The 19,147-nt window shown below is 45.5% G+C and overlaps 1 protein-coding gene across 6 annotated transcripts in view; it reads right to left on the reverse strand.

Annotated features, from left to right (window-relative positions):
- DSTYK (dual serine/threonine and tyrosine protein kinase) overlaps window positions 1-18,760 on the reverse strand; it is a 71,700-nt gene extending 52,940 nt beyond the window's left edge. For all 6 annotated transcript variants that reach the window (XM_005540578.5, XM_005540576.5, XM_074034237.1 and 3 more), the window contains exon 1: window positions 18,289-18,760. In XM_005540578.5, the coding sequence (XP_005540635.1) occupies window positions 18,289-18,559 (271 nt within the window). In that variant the 5' untranslated portion in view covers window positions 18,560-18,760. The remainder of the gene's footprint in view (window positions 1-18,288) is intronic.
- Between the last annotated feature and the right edge of the window lie 387 nt (window positions 18,761-19,147).

A 19,147-nucleotide genomic window follows, 5' to 3' on the forward strand; every position in this document is an offset into this window, starting at 1 on the left:
CCCCAGCCTGGGCGACAGAGTGAGACTCCGCCTCAAAAAAAACAAAAAAAAGAAAGAAAGAAAAACCAAGGATTTTATAGTTAACTGAGCCAACCAGTGACACAAATATGCATTTCCACAAATTGGTAGTGATGTTTTATTTTTTACTATCTGTACCAAAAGTAAAGAACAAATCCTAAATTGAGAAAGTAATCTTATATAGTCTTTCTACTACAGTCAATTCTACCACAAGCTTCGAAGTACTGAACTACAAAATTCCAGGGGCTGAGAGAGAAAAAATTCAGTCCAGAAATATTTATTTATCCTTCCCAAACAAGCTCTCTGACCTTCAGCTAAATTTGAAAGACTGACATAGGAGGTACTCTCATTTAAGGAAAACAGATGCTTAGGTAGTCTGGCTTTCAGAACCTTCAGGACCAAGTAGTACACGCTATTTCATTTGAAGGGGATGGTTATTGAAGATTAGAGATTGAAATGCACTCTAGTAGCCAAAGCTCTTGCTGGAATCGGAAAAGTCAAGTTCGCAGAAGTCTCTCTAAAGTTGTTCTATGTCAGGGCCATGTTAAGATCTCTCACAGCTTTTAAGAAGCAGATAGTATTGGCACCTGGGGAGAGGAGACCGCCTCCCTAGAGGCTGATACTCCCTGGGAGCCATGTGAAATGGGAACACACTCAGCAGCATGCTGAAGAAGCTCCTTTCTGGGTGAAACTGCTCCTGAGACTGGTCACACTACAGAGGGAACAGAATCGCAGCTGGCAGTTGAGGCTTTAATGTATGGGACGCAGAGATGGAAGTAGTTCCTTGAAGGAAGTCAACCCCATGCTTCACAGAGGGCTTAGTTTCTGGCATTTGGAAGGCAGTGTATAACAGTTTATAAGCATTAACAATGATCCAAAGGTGGGAATATGTCAAAAGGACACAGGAACCAGCTTGAAGGGAAACTTACTCACCAAAGTGGGGACAATTTATGCATAAAAATAAAAAGTGATAGGAAGATATTACAATCCATTGAAAAAATTCACAAGTCTACACTGATTAAATAAACAAGAGAAAAGGAAAGCTCTTCTTTACAATAGACTACAACTAATACATATAGAAGCAATGATGGATATAAACATCACCATTGGGCTGGACATGGTCGCTCATGCCTGTAATCCAAGCACTTCGGGAGGCTGAGGCAGGAGGATCGCTTGAGCCTAGGAGTTCAAGACCAACCTGGGCAACATAGTGAGACTCCATCTCTACAAAAAATTTTAAAATTAGCTAAGCACGGTGACATGTGCCTGTAGTCCCAGACACCAGGGAGGCTGAGGCAGGAGGATTGCCTGAGCCCAGGAAATTAAGGCTGCAGTGAGCTATGATCATACCACTGCACTCCATCCAGCCTGGGTAACTGAGCAAGACCTTGCCTGTAAAAAGAAAACAACAACAACAAAAAAACCCCATCACCGAGACAGGTGGGAGTTATCAGTGAATGCCAGGTCTACTGGAAGGAGGTTTTTTGAGAAACAGGGTATCAATGAAATATAAGAACACCTCTCCACAAACTAATCAACTGCAAAGGAAAAAATGGTAATTCACAAACTAATCAATTGCAAAGGAAAAAATGGTGAATTTTTTTATTTTATTTATTTATTTATTTATTTATTTATTTTGAGATGGAGTTTTGTTCTTGTTGCCCAAGCTGGAGTGCAATGGCATCATCCCAGCTCACTGCAGCCTCCACCTCCTGGGTTCGAGCAATTCTCCTGCCTCAGCCTCTCAAGTAGCAGGGATTACAAGCATGCACCACCATGCCTGGTTAATTTTTTTTGTATTTTTAGTAGAGATGGGGTTTTACCACAGTGGCCAGGCTGGTATTGAACTCCTGACTTCAGGTGATCCACCCACCTCGGTCTCCCAAAGTGCTAGGATTACAGGCATGAGCCACCGTGCCTGGCCCTAAAAATGGTGAATTTAAGGTGGAGAAAACATCTCCAGGGATGAGTTGACATCATATACCCTGTGATGAAAGAAAAAAAAAAGGAAACATTGTTGGGACAGTTGGCAAAACCTGAACAGGGTCTGTGGACTGGATGGTAGTATTGAACCCAGGTTAATTCCTTGATTTGGTGAGCCGTATGATGATCATAGAAGCATATCCTTGTTTGGGAGGAATGCATACTAAAGTGTTTAGAGGAGATGAGAAAAACTATCTGCATTCAGCTCTCAAAAGTTTCATTAAAAGACTATATCTAATATACATCAGGAAGGAGAGAGACTGGGAGAGAGACTGGGTGATGGAACAAATCCATGAAAATGTTAATAACTAGAAAATTTGCAGGAAGCAGGTATTAGAACTCTTTTATTGTTGTTGCAATACTTACGTATGTTTGAAATTATTTCAAAATAATTTTTTTTAGGATCCAAAGGTATACCTAGTAAAGCGTATCCAGCTCTTGATCTCAGAGGAAAGAGATCAAGAGATAGGATTTTACTTGACAAGAAAAGCCAGCAGGAAAAAAAAATACATCAAATACAACAGTAATAGGATTTGAATAATAACAGTTTCTTCACTGTCTCCACTTTTGCCCTGCACATTACCTTCCATCTCATCAATCTTCCTGTGATATTTACTATTGCTTGCTCAGAGTCTGGAGAGTTCAAGGCACTGATGTAGTTCAAGGCACTGAAGTAAGCAGTTTAGAATCAGACTTAGAATCCAAATCCACAAGTCTAAGCAGTATAGACCAACATGATGTTCCAGTATAGGACACTCTGATAAAAGTTGCCTGTAACCATCAGGTTCATTAAATAAGAAACCACCCAGGCCAGGCGTGATGGCTCATGCCTGTAATCCCAGCACTTTGGGAGACCGAGGAGGGCGGATCACCTGAGGTTGGGAGTTTGAGACCAGCCTGACCATCATGGAGAAACCTCGTTTCTATTAAAAATACAAAATTAGCTGGGCTTGGTGGCACATGCCTGTAATCCCAGCTACTTGGTAGGCTGAGGCAGGAGAATCGCTTGAACCCGGGAAGTGGAGGCTGCGGTGAGCCAAGATCGCGCCGTTGCACTCCAACCTGGGCAACAAGAGCAAAACTCCATCTCAAAAAAAAAGAAAAGAAACCACCAGGGGAAGCCTGACTTTGACTTTGCACTGCCTGTAGTGACCCCTTATGTTTACTTAGTGTTAGAGACTATATCGCCACTATACACTAACTACTTTTATCCTATACCAACAAACCATTTTTCCAAGTTGAAGCAGCAAAACTTTTCCAATTATCTCCATGGGACAGAACCAGAAGAGCATGTCAGTTGTTCAATCAGGAGAAAGTGAAAGAGGTTTCCTCAGTGGGGTTCTTATATACTAAAACTTAAGAATGACTTTTCTTCTACTAGCTGTATTTCCCCACATTCCTCCTTGCACCTCGATATTGCCATAATATTAAACGCTGAGGCTAGAGTATATCATAAGGAATATTTCTAAAACGTAAACTCCATACTGGTTCACTCACTGTCCCTCTCAATTGAATAGAAAGAGCTTTTATTTAAACTAGTCTTGTAACCTAGCTGCATTTGTGATAGGGCCTTAGTCTTTGCTCTGGCAAGTTTGATTTGATTTAAAAAAAAAAAAAAAAAAGCCTGGGAAATTGTCTCCCCATTAAATAGACTAGAAAAGATTTTTAAAAAGATCTAAACTGGCCAGGCGCGGTGGCTCAAGCCTGTAATCCCAGCACTTTTGGAGGCCGAGGGGGGCGGATCACGAGGTCAGGAGATCGAAACCATCCTGGCTAACACAATGAAACCCCGTCTCTACTAAAAATATTTTAAAAATTAGCCAGGCATGGTGGCAGGTGCCTGTAGTCCCAGCTACTTGGGAGGCTGAGGCAGGAGAATGGTGCGAACCCAGGAGACAGAGGTTGTGGTGAGCCAAGATCGCACCACTGCACTCCTGCCTGGGCGACAGAGCGAGACTCCATCTCAAAAAAAAAAAAAAAAAAAAGATCTAAACTGAAATTTGTCTGGCATAAATAAGGCACTAAAGCTTTTTTTTTTTTTGAGATAGAGTCTCGCTCTGTCACCAGGTGGGAGGGCAGTGGCGTGATCTCGGCTCACCGCAATCTCTGCCTCCCGGTTTCAAGCGATTCTTCTGCCTCAGTTTCCCAGGCACTAAAGCTCTTAATCTGATGAAACTAAAATTAGACACTTTGGGGATGAAAGTAATTTTTTAAAAGAAGTGGAATTAAAAAAAAATCAAAGGCTTTTATAAATATATAACCTAGACATAATTCTTTGGGACAACTGACAAGTGAAAAGCAAAACAATCCTCAAGTCCTACTCCCACCATCCTGAGCCCAGAGCACACCACCCCAGGGAACGGAAGCATGTTGTAATAAAGCCCAACTGGAAAGAAAGTGGTGGTCAAAAGGTTCCCACAGCCACGTGGCACACAGCTGGGGAATACATCCAAGCTGTTCACACTGCCTAGAGAAGAAAACAGAAAAACGCACTGCCTTTGACAGGCACTTCAACCAGAATCCGCAGGGGATACTGATGAGTCTCCATGCTCTGACCAACTTGCCCTTCAAGAGTTTTGGTTTGGACTTTGGAGGAACATTACGCATAAGGGAACTTTCTCAGAGAGTCTCATTTATAGCTCAAAGCAAGGAGACACATATCTTAAGCATTTCTACATCTGTTCTCCTCTGGTCACGTAAGTGTCAAGTTCCAGGTTTCATAGGTTGGCAAAGAACTGAATCAACCTTCAAACCTGGGAATGGCCTATACTGAGACTGGACATCCTCCCAGGGTACTCCAGTCAGAGCTCTGAGAGGTAAAATAGAAAAGTTGCACCCCCACATGAACTCACCCTCTATAGTCTTATTATGAATGACACTACTCAGATTCCCTGCACCATGTAGGAAGCAAACCCCATCATCCCTAGAGGCTATTTTCCTGTAAGAAGGAGCAAAGTAACCTTAGGTCTTAAAATCATAACCAAAAAAACCACATCCACCCACACCTCGTACTTTTCCTACTGGCTTGTCTGTAACTTCTAAGACAGACAGAAATGAGAGAAGCTCTAACAGTAATCTTCATAAATGCATTCTGCATTTGAACCATATAAACAAGATGATATAATCTTTCCATCAAAGAGAAAATAGGCTGATTTTCCTCTACTATCAGAAAGTGGGCAGAACATTTCAACTCTTATTCTTTTTTTTTAACGAGACAAGAGTCTCGCTATGTCACCCAGGCTGGAGTGCGGTGGCCCGATCTCAGCTCGTTGCAACCTTCGCCTCCTGGGTTCAAGAGATCCTCCTGCCTCAGCCTCCCAAGTAGCTGGGATTACAGTCACCCGCCATCATGCCCGGATAATTTTTTATATTTTTAGTAGAGACAGGGTTTCATCATGTTAGCCAGGTTGGTTTTGAACTCCTGACCTCGGGTGATCCACCCACCTCGGCCTCCCAAAGTGATGGGATTATAGGCATGAGCTACCGCACCCAGCCAATTTTTTGTATTTTTAGTAGAGATGGGGTTTCACCATGGCCAGACTGGTCTTGAACTCCTGACCTCAGGTGATCCACCCACCTCGGCCTCCCAAAGTGCTGGGATTACAGGTATGAGCCACTGCGTCCAGCCTCAACTCCTATTCTTATCAATGCCATTTAATCTTACAACTTTCCATATGCCCTACACTTCTACCCACTCAAAGACAACTAATGGTTAAGTAGATAACCAATTTGTAGAAAATCCTCTGGGAGGGACATGATGAAACACTAATCCTTCTTTCCTTCATAACATCAATTGGAATTAATAATCTCAGTTAGTCAGATAGAGTGGTTCACCAATGTGTGACCTGTGCCTAGTACAGAGTCAGGCATTAAATAAAGATTTGCTGAGTGAATGAATATTAACAATTTACTTGCCATATCATGGTGAAGCTCAGATCTACTGGCATTGCATGCAAGTCATTCTTTGGAACATGAAAATAATTCTTTGGGATACTGGCATAGAATGCAACTGCACCTACTATTTGATAGCACAACAGGGCGACTATAGTCAATAATAATTTTTTTTTTTTTTTTTTTTTTTTGAGACAGAGTTTCACTCTTGTTGCCCAGGCTGGAGTGCAACGGTGTGATCTCCGCTCACTGCGACCTCCACCTCCCAGGTTCAAGTGATTTTCCAGCCTCAGCCTCCTGAGTAGCTAGTATTACAGGTGTGTGCCACCACACCCGCCTAGTTTTGTATTTTTAGTAGAGACGGGGTTTCACCATGTTGGTTAGGCTGGTCTTGAACACCTGACCTCATGTTATTCACCCGCCTCAGCCTCCCAAAGTGCTGGGATTATAGGCATGAGCCACCACGCCAGCCCAATTGTCTATTTTTAAATAACTTAAAGAAAGTAATTAGAGTGTTTGTAACTCAAAGAATAAATGCTTAAGGGGATGGGTACCCCATTCTCCATGATGTGTTTATTCCACATTGCATGCCTGTATCAAAACATCTCAGGTGGCCGGGCGCGGTGGCTCAAGCCTGTAATCCCAGCACTTTGGGAGGCCGAGACGGGCGGATCACGAGGTCAGGAGATCGAGACCATCCTGGCTAACACGGTGAAACCCCGTCTCTACTAAAAAATACAAAAAACTAGCCGGGCGAGGTGGCGGGCGCCTGTAGTCCCAGCTACTCGGGAGGCTGAGGCAGGAGAATGGCGTAAACCCGGGAGGCGGAGCTTGCAGTGAGCCGAGATCGCGCCACTGCACTCCAGCCTGGGTGACAGAGCCAGACTCCGTCTCAAAAAAAAAAAAAAAAAAAAAAAAACATCTCAGGTGTCCCATAAATATAGAGACCTACTATGTACCCACAAAATTAAAAGCAAAATTTTTTTAATAAAAAAAAGAATGCAACTGCAGCCTAACTAGTCACCTATCAAATGCTGAGTCACCTATCATTGTTCTTTTTTAGGGGCCCAGAGGGTAAAATACGTATAAATTTACAAAAATTCTTATGTTCTATGGGGCCAAAAAATGCCCTTCCAAAGAAGGAATTAAATTGCATTTAATTTCAAAACATCATTCCAATATCCACCAGCTGTGGAAATAATTTAACAGATATTTATTTGCCCATTATGTACAAAGCACTATGGTAGGCACTACGGGGGGTACAAAATGAGTAAAACATACTCTTTACCCTTAGGGGTACACAATCTTGTCAGCAGACTAATACAAACATATTCACAGCTAATTATACAAAAGAAAAGGCCGGGGGCGGTGGCTCACACCTGTAATGCCAGCACTTTGGGAGGCCAAGATGGGAGGATCACCCGAGATCAGGAATTCGAGACCAGCCTGACCAACATGGTGAAACCCTGTCTTTACTAAAAATACAAAATTAGCTGGGCGTGGTGGTGCATGCCTGCAATCCCAGCTACTCAGGAAGGCTGAAGCAGGAGAATCGCTTGAACCCGGGAGGCAGAGGTTGCAGTGAGCCAAGATTGCGCCACTGCACTCCAGCCTGGGCAACAAGAACGAAACTCAGGAAAGGAAACTTGGGAAACTCAGGAAGGGGAGGGGAGATGGGATGGGGGGAAAGGGAGAGGGGAAGGGGAGAACAGAAGGGGAGAGGGTAGAGGAGAGAGGGGAGAGGGGGAAGGGAAGGGGCCTCTTCCCCTACATGGCCTGAGGTAAGCTGTGAAAATGGTTCACTATTCACTTGACCCAGAGAACCCCACAAAATCATGCAAATCAAGAGGTTCAAATCTTCGTGTTCACTTCAAGAATACTAGTGACACTTAGGCCGGGCACGGTGGCTCACGCCTGTAATCCCAGCACTTTGGGAGGCTGGATCACAAGACGGGCGGATCACAAGGTCAGGAGATCGAGACCATCTTGGCTAACACGATGAAACCCCGTCTCTACTAAAAATACAAAAAAATTTGCCGGGCGTAGTGGCGGGCGCCTGTAGCCCCAGCTACTCGGAGGCTGCAGGAGAACGGCATGAACCCGGAAGGCGGAACTTGCAGTGAGCCAAGATCACGCCACTGCACTCCAGCCTGGGCAACTAAGCGAGACTCCGTCTCAAAAAAAAAAAAAGAATACTCGTGACACTTCTCAGGCCATCAAGGGTACGCGTATATGAAAAGCCACGAAGTATCTGAAAGACATCACTTTACAGAAACAGCGTGTACCATTCCAACATTACAATGGTGGAGTTGGTTGGTTTGCCCAGGCCAAGCAGTGGGGCTGGACAAAAGGTCAGTGGCCCAAAAAGCTTGCTGAATTTTTGCTGCACATGCTTAAAAATGCAGAGAGTAATGCTGAACTGAAGGGTTTAGATGTAGATTCTCTGGTCATTCAGCATATATCCAAGTGAAAAAAGCACCTAAGATGCACCACTGGACCTACAGAGCTCATGGTCGGATTAACCCATACATGTGCTCTCTCTGCCACATTGAGATGATCCTTACAGAAAAGGAACAGATTGTTCCTAAACCAAAAGAGGAGGTTGCCCAGAAGAAAAAGTTATCCCAGAAGAAACTGAAGAAACAAAAACTTATGACACAGGAGTAAATTTAGCATTAAAATAAATGCAATTAAAAATTTTTTTTTTAAAAAAAAAAAGGAAAGAAAAGAAAGTAAATAAAAGCATGATCTGTATGAGCAGAGCCTATATTAACTGACTAACAGGTATAAGGTAAAATTCATATTCCCCTTTATTTCCATAACTTTTTTTAGGTTTTATTCTGAAAGAATTGTTTTTGAGAAGTGCATTTATTGGAGAAAGATTCCCTGTTCTCTTAACCTAGTAAAACAGGGAACAGAAGCATGGAGAAAGAAAAGGAGAAAGTAGACAGAGCAAAACAAAATATAAAACCCAGATTGGATTTTTATTTAAATCCGCGCCTTCTTTAAAAACTACTTGCAAGGCTGAAGAACTAACTATACTGAAATCAGTAATGACTTTTAAGACTAAACATATTGCAAATTATAATAAGCTTAAAGGCAATATTTTCTCTTTTAAAAGCAGGCAGGCTGGGCATGGGAGCTCATGCCTATAATCCTAGCACTTTGGGAGGCCAAGGTGGCCAGATCACTTGAGGCCAGGAGCTCAAGATCAGCCTGGTCAAAACAGTGAAACCCTGTCTCTACCAAAAAAAAAAGAAAAAAAAAAATTAGCCAGGTGTGGTTGGTGCATGCCTGCAGTCCCAGCTACTTGAGAGGCTGAGGCAGGAGAATCACTTTTATCCAGGAGGCAGAGGTTGCAGTTAGCCAAGATCCAGCCTGGGCGACAAGAGTGAGACTGTCTTAAAAAATAAAATAAGAAAAGGGGAGGGAAGGGGAGGGGACAGGAGTGGGAGGGGGAGGGGACAGGAGTGGGAGGGGAGGGGGGAGGGGAGGGGAGGGGAGGGGAGGGGGGAGGGGAGGGGAGGGGGGAGGGGAGGGGAGGGGAGGGGGGAGGGGAGGGGAGGGGGGAGGGGAGGGGAGGGGAGGGGGGAGGGGAGGGGGGAGGGGAGGGGAGGGGGGAGGGGAGGGGGAGGGGACAGGAGTGGGAGGGGAGGGGGGGAGGGGAGGGGAGGGGGGAGGGGAGGGGGGAGGGGAGGGGAGGGGGAGGGGAGGGGAGGGGAGGGGAGGGGACAGAATTTCCCAACCCTTTTTAATAGCAGGCTGACCAGCTGGGCAAGGTGGCTCACATGTGTAATCCCAGTGCTTTGGCAGGCCGAGGTGGGCGGATCACCTGAGGTCAGGAGTTCCAGACCAGTCTGACTAATATGGTGAAACCCTGTCTCTACTAAAAATACAAAAATTATCCTGGCATAGTGGTGTGCGCCTGTAGTCCCAGCTACTTGGGAGGCTGAGACAGGAGAACTGCTTGAACCCAGGAGGCAGAGGTTGCAGTGAGCTGAGATTGTGCCACTGCATTCCAGCCTGGGCAACAGAGCGAGACTCTGTCTCAAAAACAACAACAACAAAACACCAGGCAGACCTGTACCATGGGAAACAGATTACCCCAGGAAAGGAAGATTCGGAAGGAGAAAGGCTAAAAAGGGAAAGGGTGCAAACAGCCACTGTGGCTGGGGAGGCCATTTCCTCCCAGGGAGCAGGAGATAGCAAGATCAGCAACAAGGGGTCTGATGCCCTGAATGTCGGAGTGGAAACTAGAATAAGAGCCTGAGTAGGTAGTGCCACATTATACTTATTCAATCAGATAGTCTCCCACTAAGTAAATGACGGTTCCATACAAGCTGTGGAGCCTGGGTGATGACTCATTTGTAACAGAGTCTCTCCACTGCCAGGGTGCATTTTGTATTCCCATAGTCAGATCAGAAAAGAACAAAGGAAGAGCCGCAGAAGCAGAATTGGACTGGCAGCCTAGACACTCGGACCTAAATCTGCCTCTAGCTCAAAATTGTTCTGTCCCACATTCCATCTTTCTGTTCCTCTCACTCTTCTGCCAACCCCATGTTCTAACTTTCTAAATCAATGCTCACCATACACACACACACACACACACACACACACACACACACCACTCAAACAGCCAGCCACATATATTTAGCACTAATTATATGCCTGTGCTTTAAGGTATATTATCTTCAAATGTCACAACAACTTTGTAAGGCAGTTGTTATCACTCCCATTTTATTTATTTATTGAGATATAATTCACCCCTTTTAAGTGTACAATTCAGTGGCTTTTAGTATGTTCACAAAGTTGTACAAGTATCACTACTATTTAATTCCAGAGCTTTCTCATCTCCCCCCAGAAAAATCCAATACCCATTAGCAGTCACCCCTTATTTGCTCATTTTCTTCTCCCCACATCCCCTGGCAACCACTAATCTATTTTCTATCTCTATAAATTTGCCTATTTTGGATATTTCATATCAATGGTATCATATAATATGTGGCATTATTACTCCCATTTTATATATGAAGAACCCAAGATTCAAATAGGTTAAGTAACTTGCCCCAAGTCACACAGTTAAAAAGAGAATGCACTTGAATAGGAACTCAGGTTTCATTCAAATGCTATGCTTGCTTTTGGCCACTGTATGCTGCCTCCATGCAGGAAGAAAACTAAGAAAGAAAGACCAAGTTTTGGATATCCTTGGAAAAATGGGATTTTGTTAATCTTTTTTAAAATGATTAGATTAGATTACCTTTTATTAAAAGTAGTAAGAACCAAAACTATAGCACTATCTTTGCTGAGCTTATGCTCAGCATAAGATGTTGAAATGCACTGACAACTCTTTTAAACAGATGATGGCAAACAACCACAGAGCACACCCATCCCAGCCTCAGTATTGCTGTCACTGTGCTCCACCCTACAATCCCAGCTTTTCCCCACCCCTCTGCCCCATAGAGATGACAGCTCTATAAAATGAAGCTCTAAAGAATCTCCTCTTTCCCAACTTTTCATCCCTTCCCCAAATGTCACTCTGCCACTTAAACTTTCTTATCATACAAATGTCTAAGACGACCAAGGAAAATGCCTATTTTATGTATTCATTTATTTATTTATTTATTTTGAGACACAGTCTCACTCTGTCACCCAAGCCGTAGTGCACTGGCATGATCTCAGCTCACCGCAACCTCTGCCTCCTGGGTTCAAGTGATTCTCCTGCCTCAGCCTCCTGAGTAGCTGGGATTACAGGCCCGCATCACCATGCCCAGCTAACTTTTTGTATTTTAGTAAAGACGATGTTTCACCATGCTGGCCAGGCTAGTCTCCAGCTCCTGACCTCAGGTGATCCACTCACCTCAGCCTCCCAAAGTGCTGGAATTATAGGAGTGAACCACCGCGCCCAGCCAAAAATGTCTATTTTAAATAAGTACACTAGTGCTTTTCCCCTCTTTTTAAATGCTGGCACATTTAAAAGGTGTGACAAAAAGGTGAAGAATGTTGGAGAAACACAGCTGTGAGCTCACCAAAGGCAAAGAGCTATAAAAAACCTGAGAATTATAACTCATATAAAAGGCTTATAACCTACCGTAGCATTCTGCTTTTTTATGTATGTGTTTTATGTGTTGCACACATATATGGTTTAGATTATACCTTTCTAGAGGACCAAGTTCAGGTCTTCTTAGACCTTTTTAATCCATCATCCAACATAAACGATTATTGATGATAATTATAATTATTTTTTCTTTCTTAAAAGTATAGAAGGGAAAGACATCTTCACCGGCCTAAGGCCAAGGCCAGTATCTTTATTTGACTCTTTTTTTTTTTTTTGAGACAGAGTCTGGCTCTTCCGCCCAGGCCAGACTGCAGTGGCGCTATCTCGGCTCACTGCAAGCTCCGCCTCCCAGGTTCACACCATTCTCCTGCCTCAGCCTCCCGAGTAGCTGGGACTACAGGCGCCCGCCACCAAGCCCGGCTAGTTTTTTGTATTTTTAGTAGAGACGGGGTTTCACCGTGTTAGCCAGGATGGTCTCGACCTCCTGACCTTGTGATCCGCCCGCCTCGGCCTCCCAAAGTGCTGGGATTACAGGCGTGAGCCACCGCGCCCGGCCCTTTTTATTTGACTCTTTATCCCCCATACGTAGCACATTGCCCAGTACATACCAGGTACTCAGATATTTATTGAATAATAGCTAATACTTACATAGCACCTTACCAGGCACTGTTCTTTTCTTTCTTTTTTTTTTTTTTTTGAGACAGAATCTCGCTGTGCCTCCCAGGCTGGAGTGCAGTGGCACAACCTTGGTTCACTGAAATCTCTGCCTCCCGGGTTCAAGCGATTCTCCTGCCTCAGCCTCCCGAGTAGCTGGGATTTTACAGGCATGTGCCACCATGCCCAGCTAGTTTTATATTTTTAATAGACAAGGGGATTCTCCTTGTTGGTCAGGCTGGTCTCAAACTCCTGACCTCAGGTGATCCACCCGCCTCAGCCTCCCAAAGTGTTGGGATTACAGGCGTGAGCGCACCTGGCCTGTTTTTTGTTTTTTGTTGTTTTAAGACACAGTCCTACTCTCGCCCAGGCTGGAGCACAGCGGGTGATCTCGACTCACTGCAACCTCCGCCTCCCAGGTTCAAGCGATTCTCCTGCCTCAGCCTCCTGAGTAGCTGGGATAGAGGCACCTGCCACCCTGCCTGGCTAATTTTTGTATTTTTAGTAGAGATGGGGTTTTACCATGTCGGTCAGGCTGGTCTCGAACTCCTGACCTCAAGTGATCCGCCCTCCTTGGCCTCCCAAAGTGCTGGGATTACAGGTGTGAGCCACCACCGCGTCCAGCCCAGGTCCTGTTCTAAACATGCACATAGATTCACTCCCAAGAACCTGAGAGATCAGTACTGTTATAATCCCTATTTCCAGATTAGGAAATGAAGGCACAGCACAGTTGTGATTTGCCCAAGATCATTTGGTTAGGACGAGGTGAAACCAGGATTCCAAGAAGGCAGCACAGACCACAGAATTTCAACAAGACATATTTAAGTCACTCCACTATCTTTTTTTTTTTTTTTTTTTTTTTTTGAGACAGAGTCTCACTGCGATGCCCAGGCTGGAGTGCAATGGCTCGAACTCGACTCACTGCAACCTCCGCCTCCTGGGTTCAAGCAATTCTCCTGCCTCAGCCTCCCGAGTAGCTGGGGTTACAGGCACGTACCATCATGCCTGGCTAATGTTTGTACTTTTAGTAGAGATGGGGTTTCACCATATTGGCCAGGCTGGTCTCGAACTCCTGATCTCGGGTGATCCGCCCACCTCGGCCTCCCAAAGTGCTGGAATTAAAGGCGTGAGCCACCGCGCCTGGCCCACTCCAATTTCTTAAAATTGAGAGGCTTATGACAAATTGCATCAGCTAGCAACTTTACTGGATCACAAAACAAGAAAAATACTTTTCCATGCCGGGCACAGTGGCTCATGGCTGTAATCACAGCACTGTGGGAGGCCAAGGCAGGCAGATCACTTAAGGTCAGGAGTTTGAGACCAGCCTGGCCAACATGGTAAAACCCTGCCTCTACTAAAAATAGAAAGAAAAAAAAACTAGCTGGGCCTGGTGGCAGGCGCCTGTAGTCCCAGCTACTCAGGAGGCTGAAGCAGGAGAATCACATGAACAGGGGAGGCGAAGGTTGCAGTGAGCCAAGATCATGCCACTGCACTCCAGCCTGGGCAATACAGAGAGACTCTGTCTCAAAAAAAAAAAAAAGAAAAAGAAAAATACTTTTCCCTCTGCTACTCTTAATACTCCACCCTGCCTTTCCTCAGAAGTGCTCAAAGCCTTTATTTATTTATTTATTTATTTATTTATTTATTTATTTATTTATTTTGAGACAAGAGTTTCACTCTTGTTGCCCAGGCTGGAGTGCAATGGCGTGATCTCAGCTCACCACAACCTCCACCTCCCAGATTCAAGTGATTCTCCTGCTTCAGCCTTCCCCAGCAGCTGGGATTACAGGCATGTGTCACCATGCCCAGCTAATTTTTTTGGATTTTTAGTAGAGACAGGTTTCTCCATGTTGGTCAGGCTGGTCTCCAACTCCCAACCTCAGGTGATCCGCCTGCCTCAGCATCCCAAAGTGCTGGGATTACAGGTGTGAGCCACCACACCTAGCCCAAAGCCTTTATCTCATTACTTCTGATCCCTCTGACATAAGAAAATCAACAGATAAAAGGGCTCTCACGCCCTATAGCTAAGTGAAAAGGCCAGTGATTTGGGCAGCAGGGGAAGAAATGAATCAAGGAAACTTTACTTATAATTCAGTTTTCTCTGTATAGGTCAAGCTACTCTAAAAACAGAAGACCATTTTGGAATTCCATTCTACTTACTTTTTTTTTCTTTTTTCTCTTCTTGAGATGGAGTCTCGCTCTGTCGCCCAGGCCGGTGTGCAGTGGCGCAATCTCAGCTCACTGTACCTCCGCTTCCTGGGCTTAAGCGATTCTCCTGCTTCAGCCTCCCAAGTAGCTGGGATTATAGGTGTGCGCCATCATGCCCGGCTAATTTTTGTATTTTTAGTAGACATGGGGTTTCGCCATGTTGGCCAGGCTGGTCTTGAACTCCTGACTTCAGGTGATCTACCACCTTGGCCTCCCAAAGTGCTGGGATTACAGGTGTGAGCCACCACACCCGGCCTTACTTTTTAACTTCTAAAATACCATGTACATTACATATCCTCTACACTGACCCCAGTGAATTCAGAACTATAAAATTTTAGAGGAAAATATTATTTTGGGTCCTTTACTCTCTTTTGTGGGTGAAAGTGAGACAATAAAAATTTTTGGTATCATATGGCATTACAAATGGTATATAAATAGACATGAAAATTGTTTTACTATTGTTACCATCCTTTTAGTACAATCATTTCAAATTGAGAGTTAATCCCTGATCTTCTTTCAGTTGCTCAAATACCATACTACATCAACCTAGAGGCACACTTCCATTCTGAAATAATGTTTAAAACCTACAGGTTTGTTTGGGTAAGAACTGAGTGTTCCTCTTGGACACAGGAAGGGGAACATCACACAGTGGGACCTGTTGTGGGGTGAGGGGAGGGGGGAGGGATAGCATTAGGAGATATACCCAATGTAAATGACATTAGGTATATGTTAATGGGTGCAGCACACCAACATGGCACATGTGTACATATGTAACAAACCTGCATGTTATGCACATGTACCCTAGAACTTAAAGTATAATAAAAAATAAATAAATAAAAGAATTGAGTGTTCCTTCAACATCCAAGTTCCTATTAATCAGAGACTAACATTCACAAAAGAAAGCTGAGGACTGGGTGTGGTGGCTGATTACTGTAATTCCAGCACCTTGGGAGGTTGAGGTGGAAGGATCGTTTGAGGCCATGAGTTTCAGACCAGCCTGGGCAACAAAGCGAGACTCCATCTTTACAAAAAAATTTAAAAAAGAAAGTTGAGACAGTCTCTGAATGGACTTGACCTTACAAAGATGGCCTGTAAACGACAGAACAACAACTAGTTGTCTTTTTAGGAGTGGTTTCTACTTTCTGACATGACCATCTAAATAGCTAGGAAAATGTATCCCTAAAATATACATAGTAAGTGTCCCCTCACTAACTTTTCTTGGTGCATTTTTACCCCCAAACTCTCCATGCTGAAAGAAAGGGAAGCATTTTATGGAACAAACCGAATTGCTCCCAGTCCTGCCATCTGCACCCTCCCAGGTTTTTATTTGGGATGGACAGACTCCACACGGTGAAAAGAGTTAAATACGCAAAGATTAGTTCGTGATGCAGTCAACTGGAAAAGCTAATGAGGCGAAATGCAAAGTTATATTTGTATGTCTTAAGTTGTTTTTTAAAGAATAAAAACAAGAGCCAACCAAAGTGCCTTGGAAACCTCCATCTCTCTGAGGTTAATCGATTCTCTTTGTTTTAGAAGCCAAGTCTAAAATAAATAGTTGTTTTAAAATAAAAACAGCAATAAAGGGCTTTTTAAGATAAGGTGTGAGAGAAACTTTCGAGCAGGGGACACCTCTGGAAAGCACTGTTATGGGTGCGGGTGAAAGTACACATTCTGGGGATCGTCTCAGAAAACATTAGCCCTTCTCATCAGCTGTTTTCTGGTAGCCTCACAGATACTAGTTCTCTCTACAAGTCCATTCCAGGACAGCATATTTCTGGACATAAGATGTCAAAACAACTTCAGAAAAACTAGTAATCCCCCTCCTTTTATGCTACAAGATAAAATAAGGCTTTTTAAATTCCAATCCAAACCAACTAAATGGAATAGTATCATTTAGGGCCCTGTCATGATCTTAGCATCTTATTTTTATCACCATTTGTGGATTCCCAGTCGGATGTAGGACATTAAGCGCAAAACTTTGGGAATATAAGAGCTAACACCCAAAGTTAGAACAATTCATCCAGTTCTGAGCCTCGTGTTCAGATTTGCTGTATCTAAATTCATGGTTCTGAAGGGACTTTAACAGACCACCTGCCTCACATTCCCCACTGTCTTTTATAATTACTATTATTATTTTATTTTTTGAGACAGAATCTCACTCTGTCGCACAGGATGGAGTGCAGTGGCACAATCTCGGCTCACTGCAACCTCCGCCTCCTGGTTTCAAGCGATTCTCCTGCCTCAGCCTCCCCAGTGGCTGAGATTACAGGCGCCACCCACCACACCTGGCTAGTTTTTTTTTTTTTGGTAGAGATGGGGTTTCACCATGTTGGCCAGGCTGGTCTCGAATTCCTGACCTCAAGTGATCCGCTCGCCTCTACCTCCTAAAGTGCTGGGATTACAGACGTGAGCCACGGCGCCCGTCCTCTCCACGTTCTTTTCATGTTAGATTTTTAGGACCCACTTCCCACACCTATTCAATCGGAATTAATGAGCTAGAGCATGAGACATGGCATTCTTAATACGCCCCTGGGGTGAGTTTAATGCACACTTTAGTTTGAGAATCACTAAATTAAACCCACAGACTTCTTTCCTGTTTTGTCCCCAAGAGATCTATCTACATGGAATGCCAGTCCCTTCTCTCTTCCGATCTAAAGTTATTTCCTAATTAGACGCAGTCGTTAACAAATCCTCCAGTTCCCCACCAACAGCAGTTTAAAAGGAAGCAAGACGTTAGGAAAGATTAAAGACCACGCACGATTTTAAGTGTTTGGGGGCCTTTGGCACATCCTAGAAAGAATCATGCAAGAACAAGAGTAGCTAGTTCTCCATTGGCTCAGGACCAAAATGATCCCTTCCCTCTCTTCTTCACCATAAGCAGGAGCAACATCTCTGACAATTCCCTGGCACCCATCAGATATGATTTCCACCCCCAACCCTATTTAGAGAATGTCCCCTCTTCACAGAGCTGCCGCATGATTGGTGTGAACACATTTCACATACATCATCAAACCCACACACCCGACTACAGTCCCACGGCCTCCCGGGACACCCTGCCGCCTCTGCTCCATCCCTAAACTGGGGCTCTGACCCACAACTGCGCACCCGCCCGCCTCCAACTCAGAGCAACTTTCCCGACTCCTCGGATTAACTGGTACCCTTTCCGAAAGCCGGCCCAGCCCAGTTCCGTCAGCGCACACCCCGGTCTCCGGGGTGCTGCTCCGGGAACTCCGGCCCTCGGTTGCCCCTGGCTCCCGGTCCCCCAGCCGGGCCCTCAGCGGGCCCCCTCCTCCCCTCCTCAGAGGGATGCCCTCCCAAGGCATCCCGGATCCGGCCGGCCCAGGCCCGGGGACCCGGCCACACTGCACGACTGCCCCTTTCCGCCTGCCTCTTCTCGGGCTTGTTTTGCAGGGCAGGGGTGCGGTCCGCCCTCCGATTTCCCTCTACTGCCCTCTCTCCCTCCGGGCTGCCCTCCTTACCCGCCTGCAGCCCGGTTTCGGCGACATCGCCCGCAGGGCCGCGCTCGGCCCCGCCGCCGCTCGTGGGGGAGGAGGGACAAGTGTGGTTGTGGGAGCACTTAATGTCGCGGAAGAACTTCTGGGTCTCGCGCAGGTTCTGTCGCAGCCGTCCCAGGTAGCGGCGGTAGCGGCCGAAGCCCCGGCACAGCTCGCGGATCATTCCGCCGCCGCCGGGGCCGGGGCCGGGACCCGAGACGGGCTCGCTCCCCCATGGCACCCCGTTGCCCTCCATCGCCTCTGCCCGCTCTGTCTTTGCGGCTCGGTCCCCGGCCGCTGGTCCGGCCTCCCTCCTCCCCGCCCCCCAGTGCCGACGGGAGGAGGAATCCGCCTCTTGACACCCCCGCCTGCAGTCAGCCAGGCTCCCAACCTCCGTCACTGCCGTTGCAAACAAACCAACCCGCAGTGCGCCGCTATCGGAACCTTTCTCTCCACTACCCAGAAGCGTGAGGGAAGGATCGCTGGAGGACACCCTCGCCGCGGGGTCTCTTGGGACTTGTAGTCCGCGCTGGGACCAAACGCCAAAACCTCAAGGCTGGAGAAGGGGAGGCTGTAGATGGTGCTGATCTCTTTTGGAGAAAATCCTCACTCGTTCTTATGTTTTCGCGCTCTCCTCATTTTAAAAAGTGTTCCCAATCCCTACTCAGCGTCCCTGAGGAGAGAGAGAAGCTGCAGAACCTAAGCGCCAGCAGAAGTGGGGTGCCTTACCGAAATCGTAGCGAAAGATGTTAATAGCAGAGAAAAGGAAGGAAACAAGACAGAGGACAGTCATATCTCCATGGCTACCCTAAGTGGCTCTCTCGTGTTTCGAATACAGTTGATA

Source organism: Macaca fascicularis, chromosome 1, assembly GCF_037993035.2.
Source record: "Macaca fascicularis isolate 582-1 chromosome 1, T2T-MFA8v1.1".
Classification (NCBI taxonomy): Eukaryota; Metazoa; Chordata; class Mammalia; order Primates; family Cercopithecidae; genus Macaca; species Macaca fascicularis.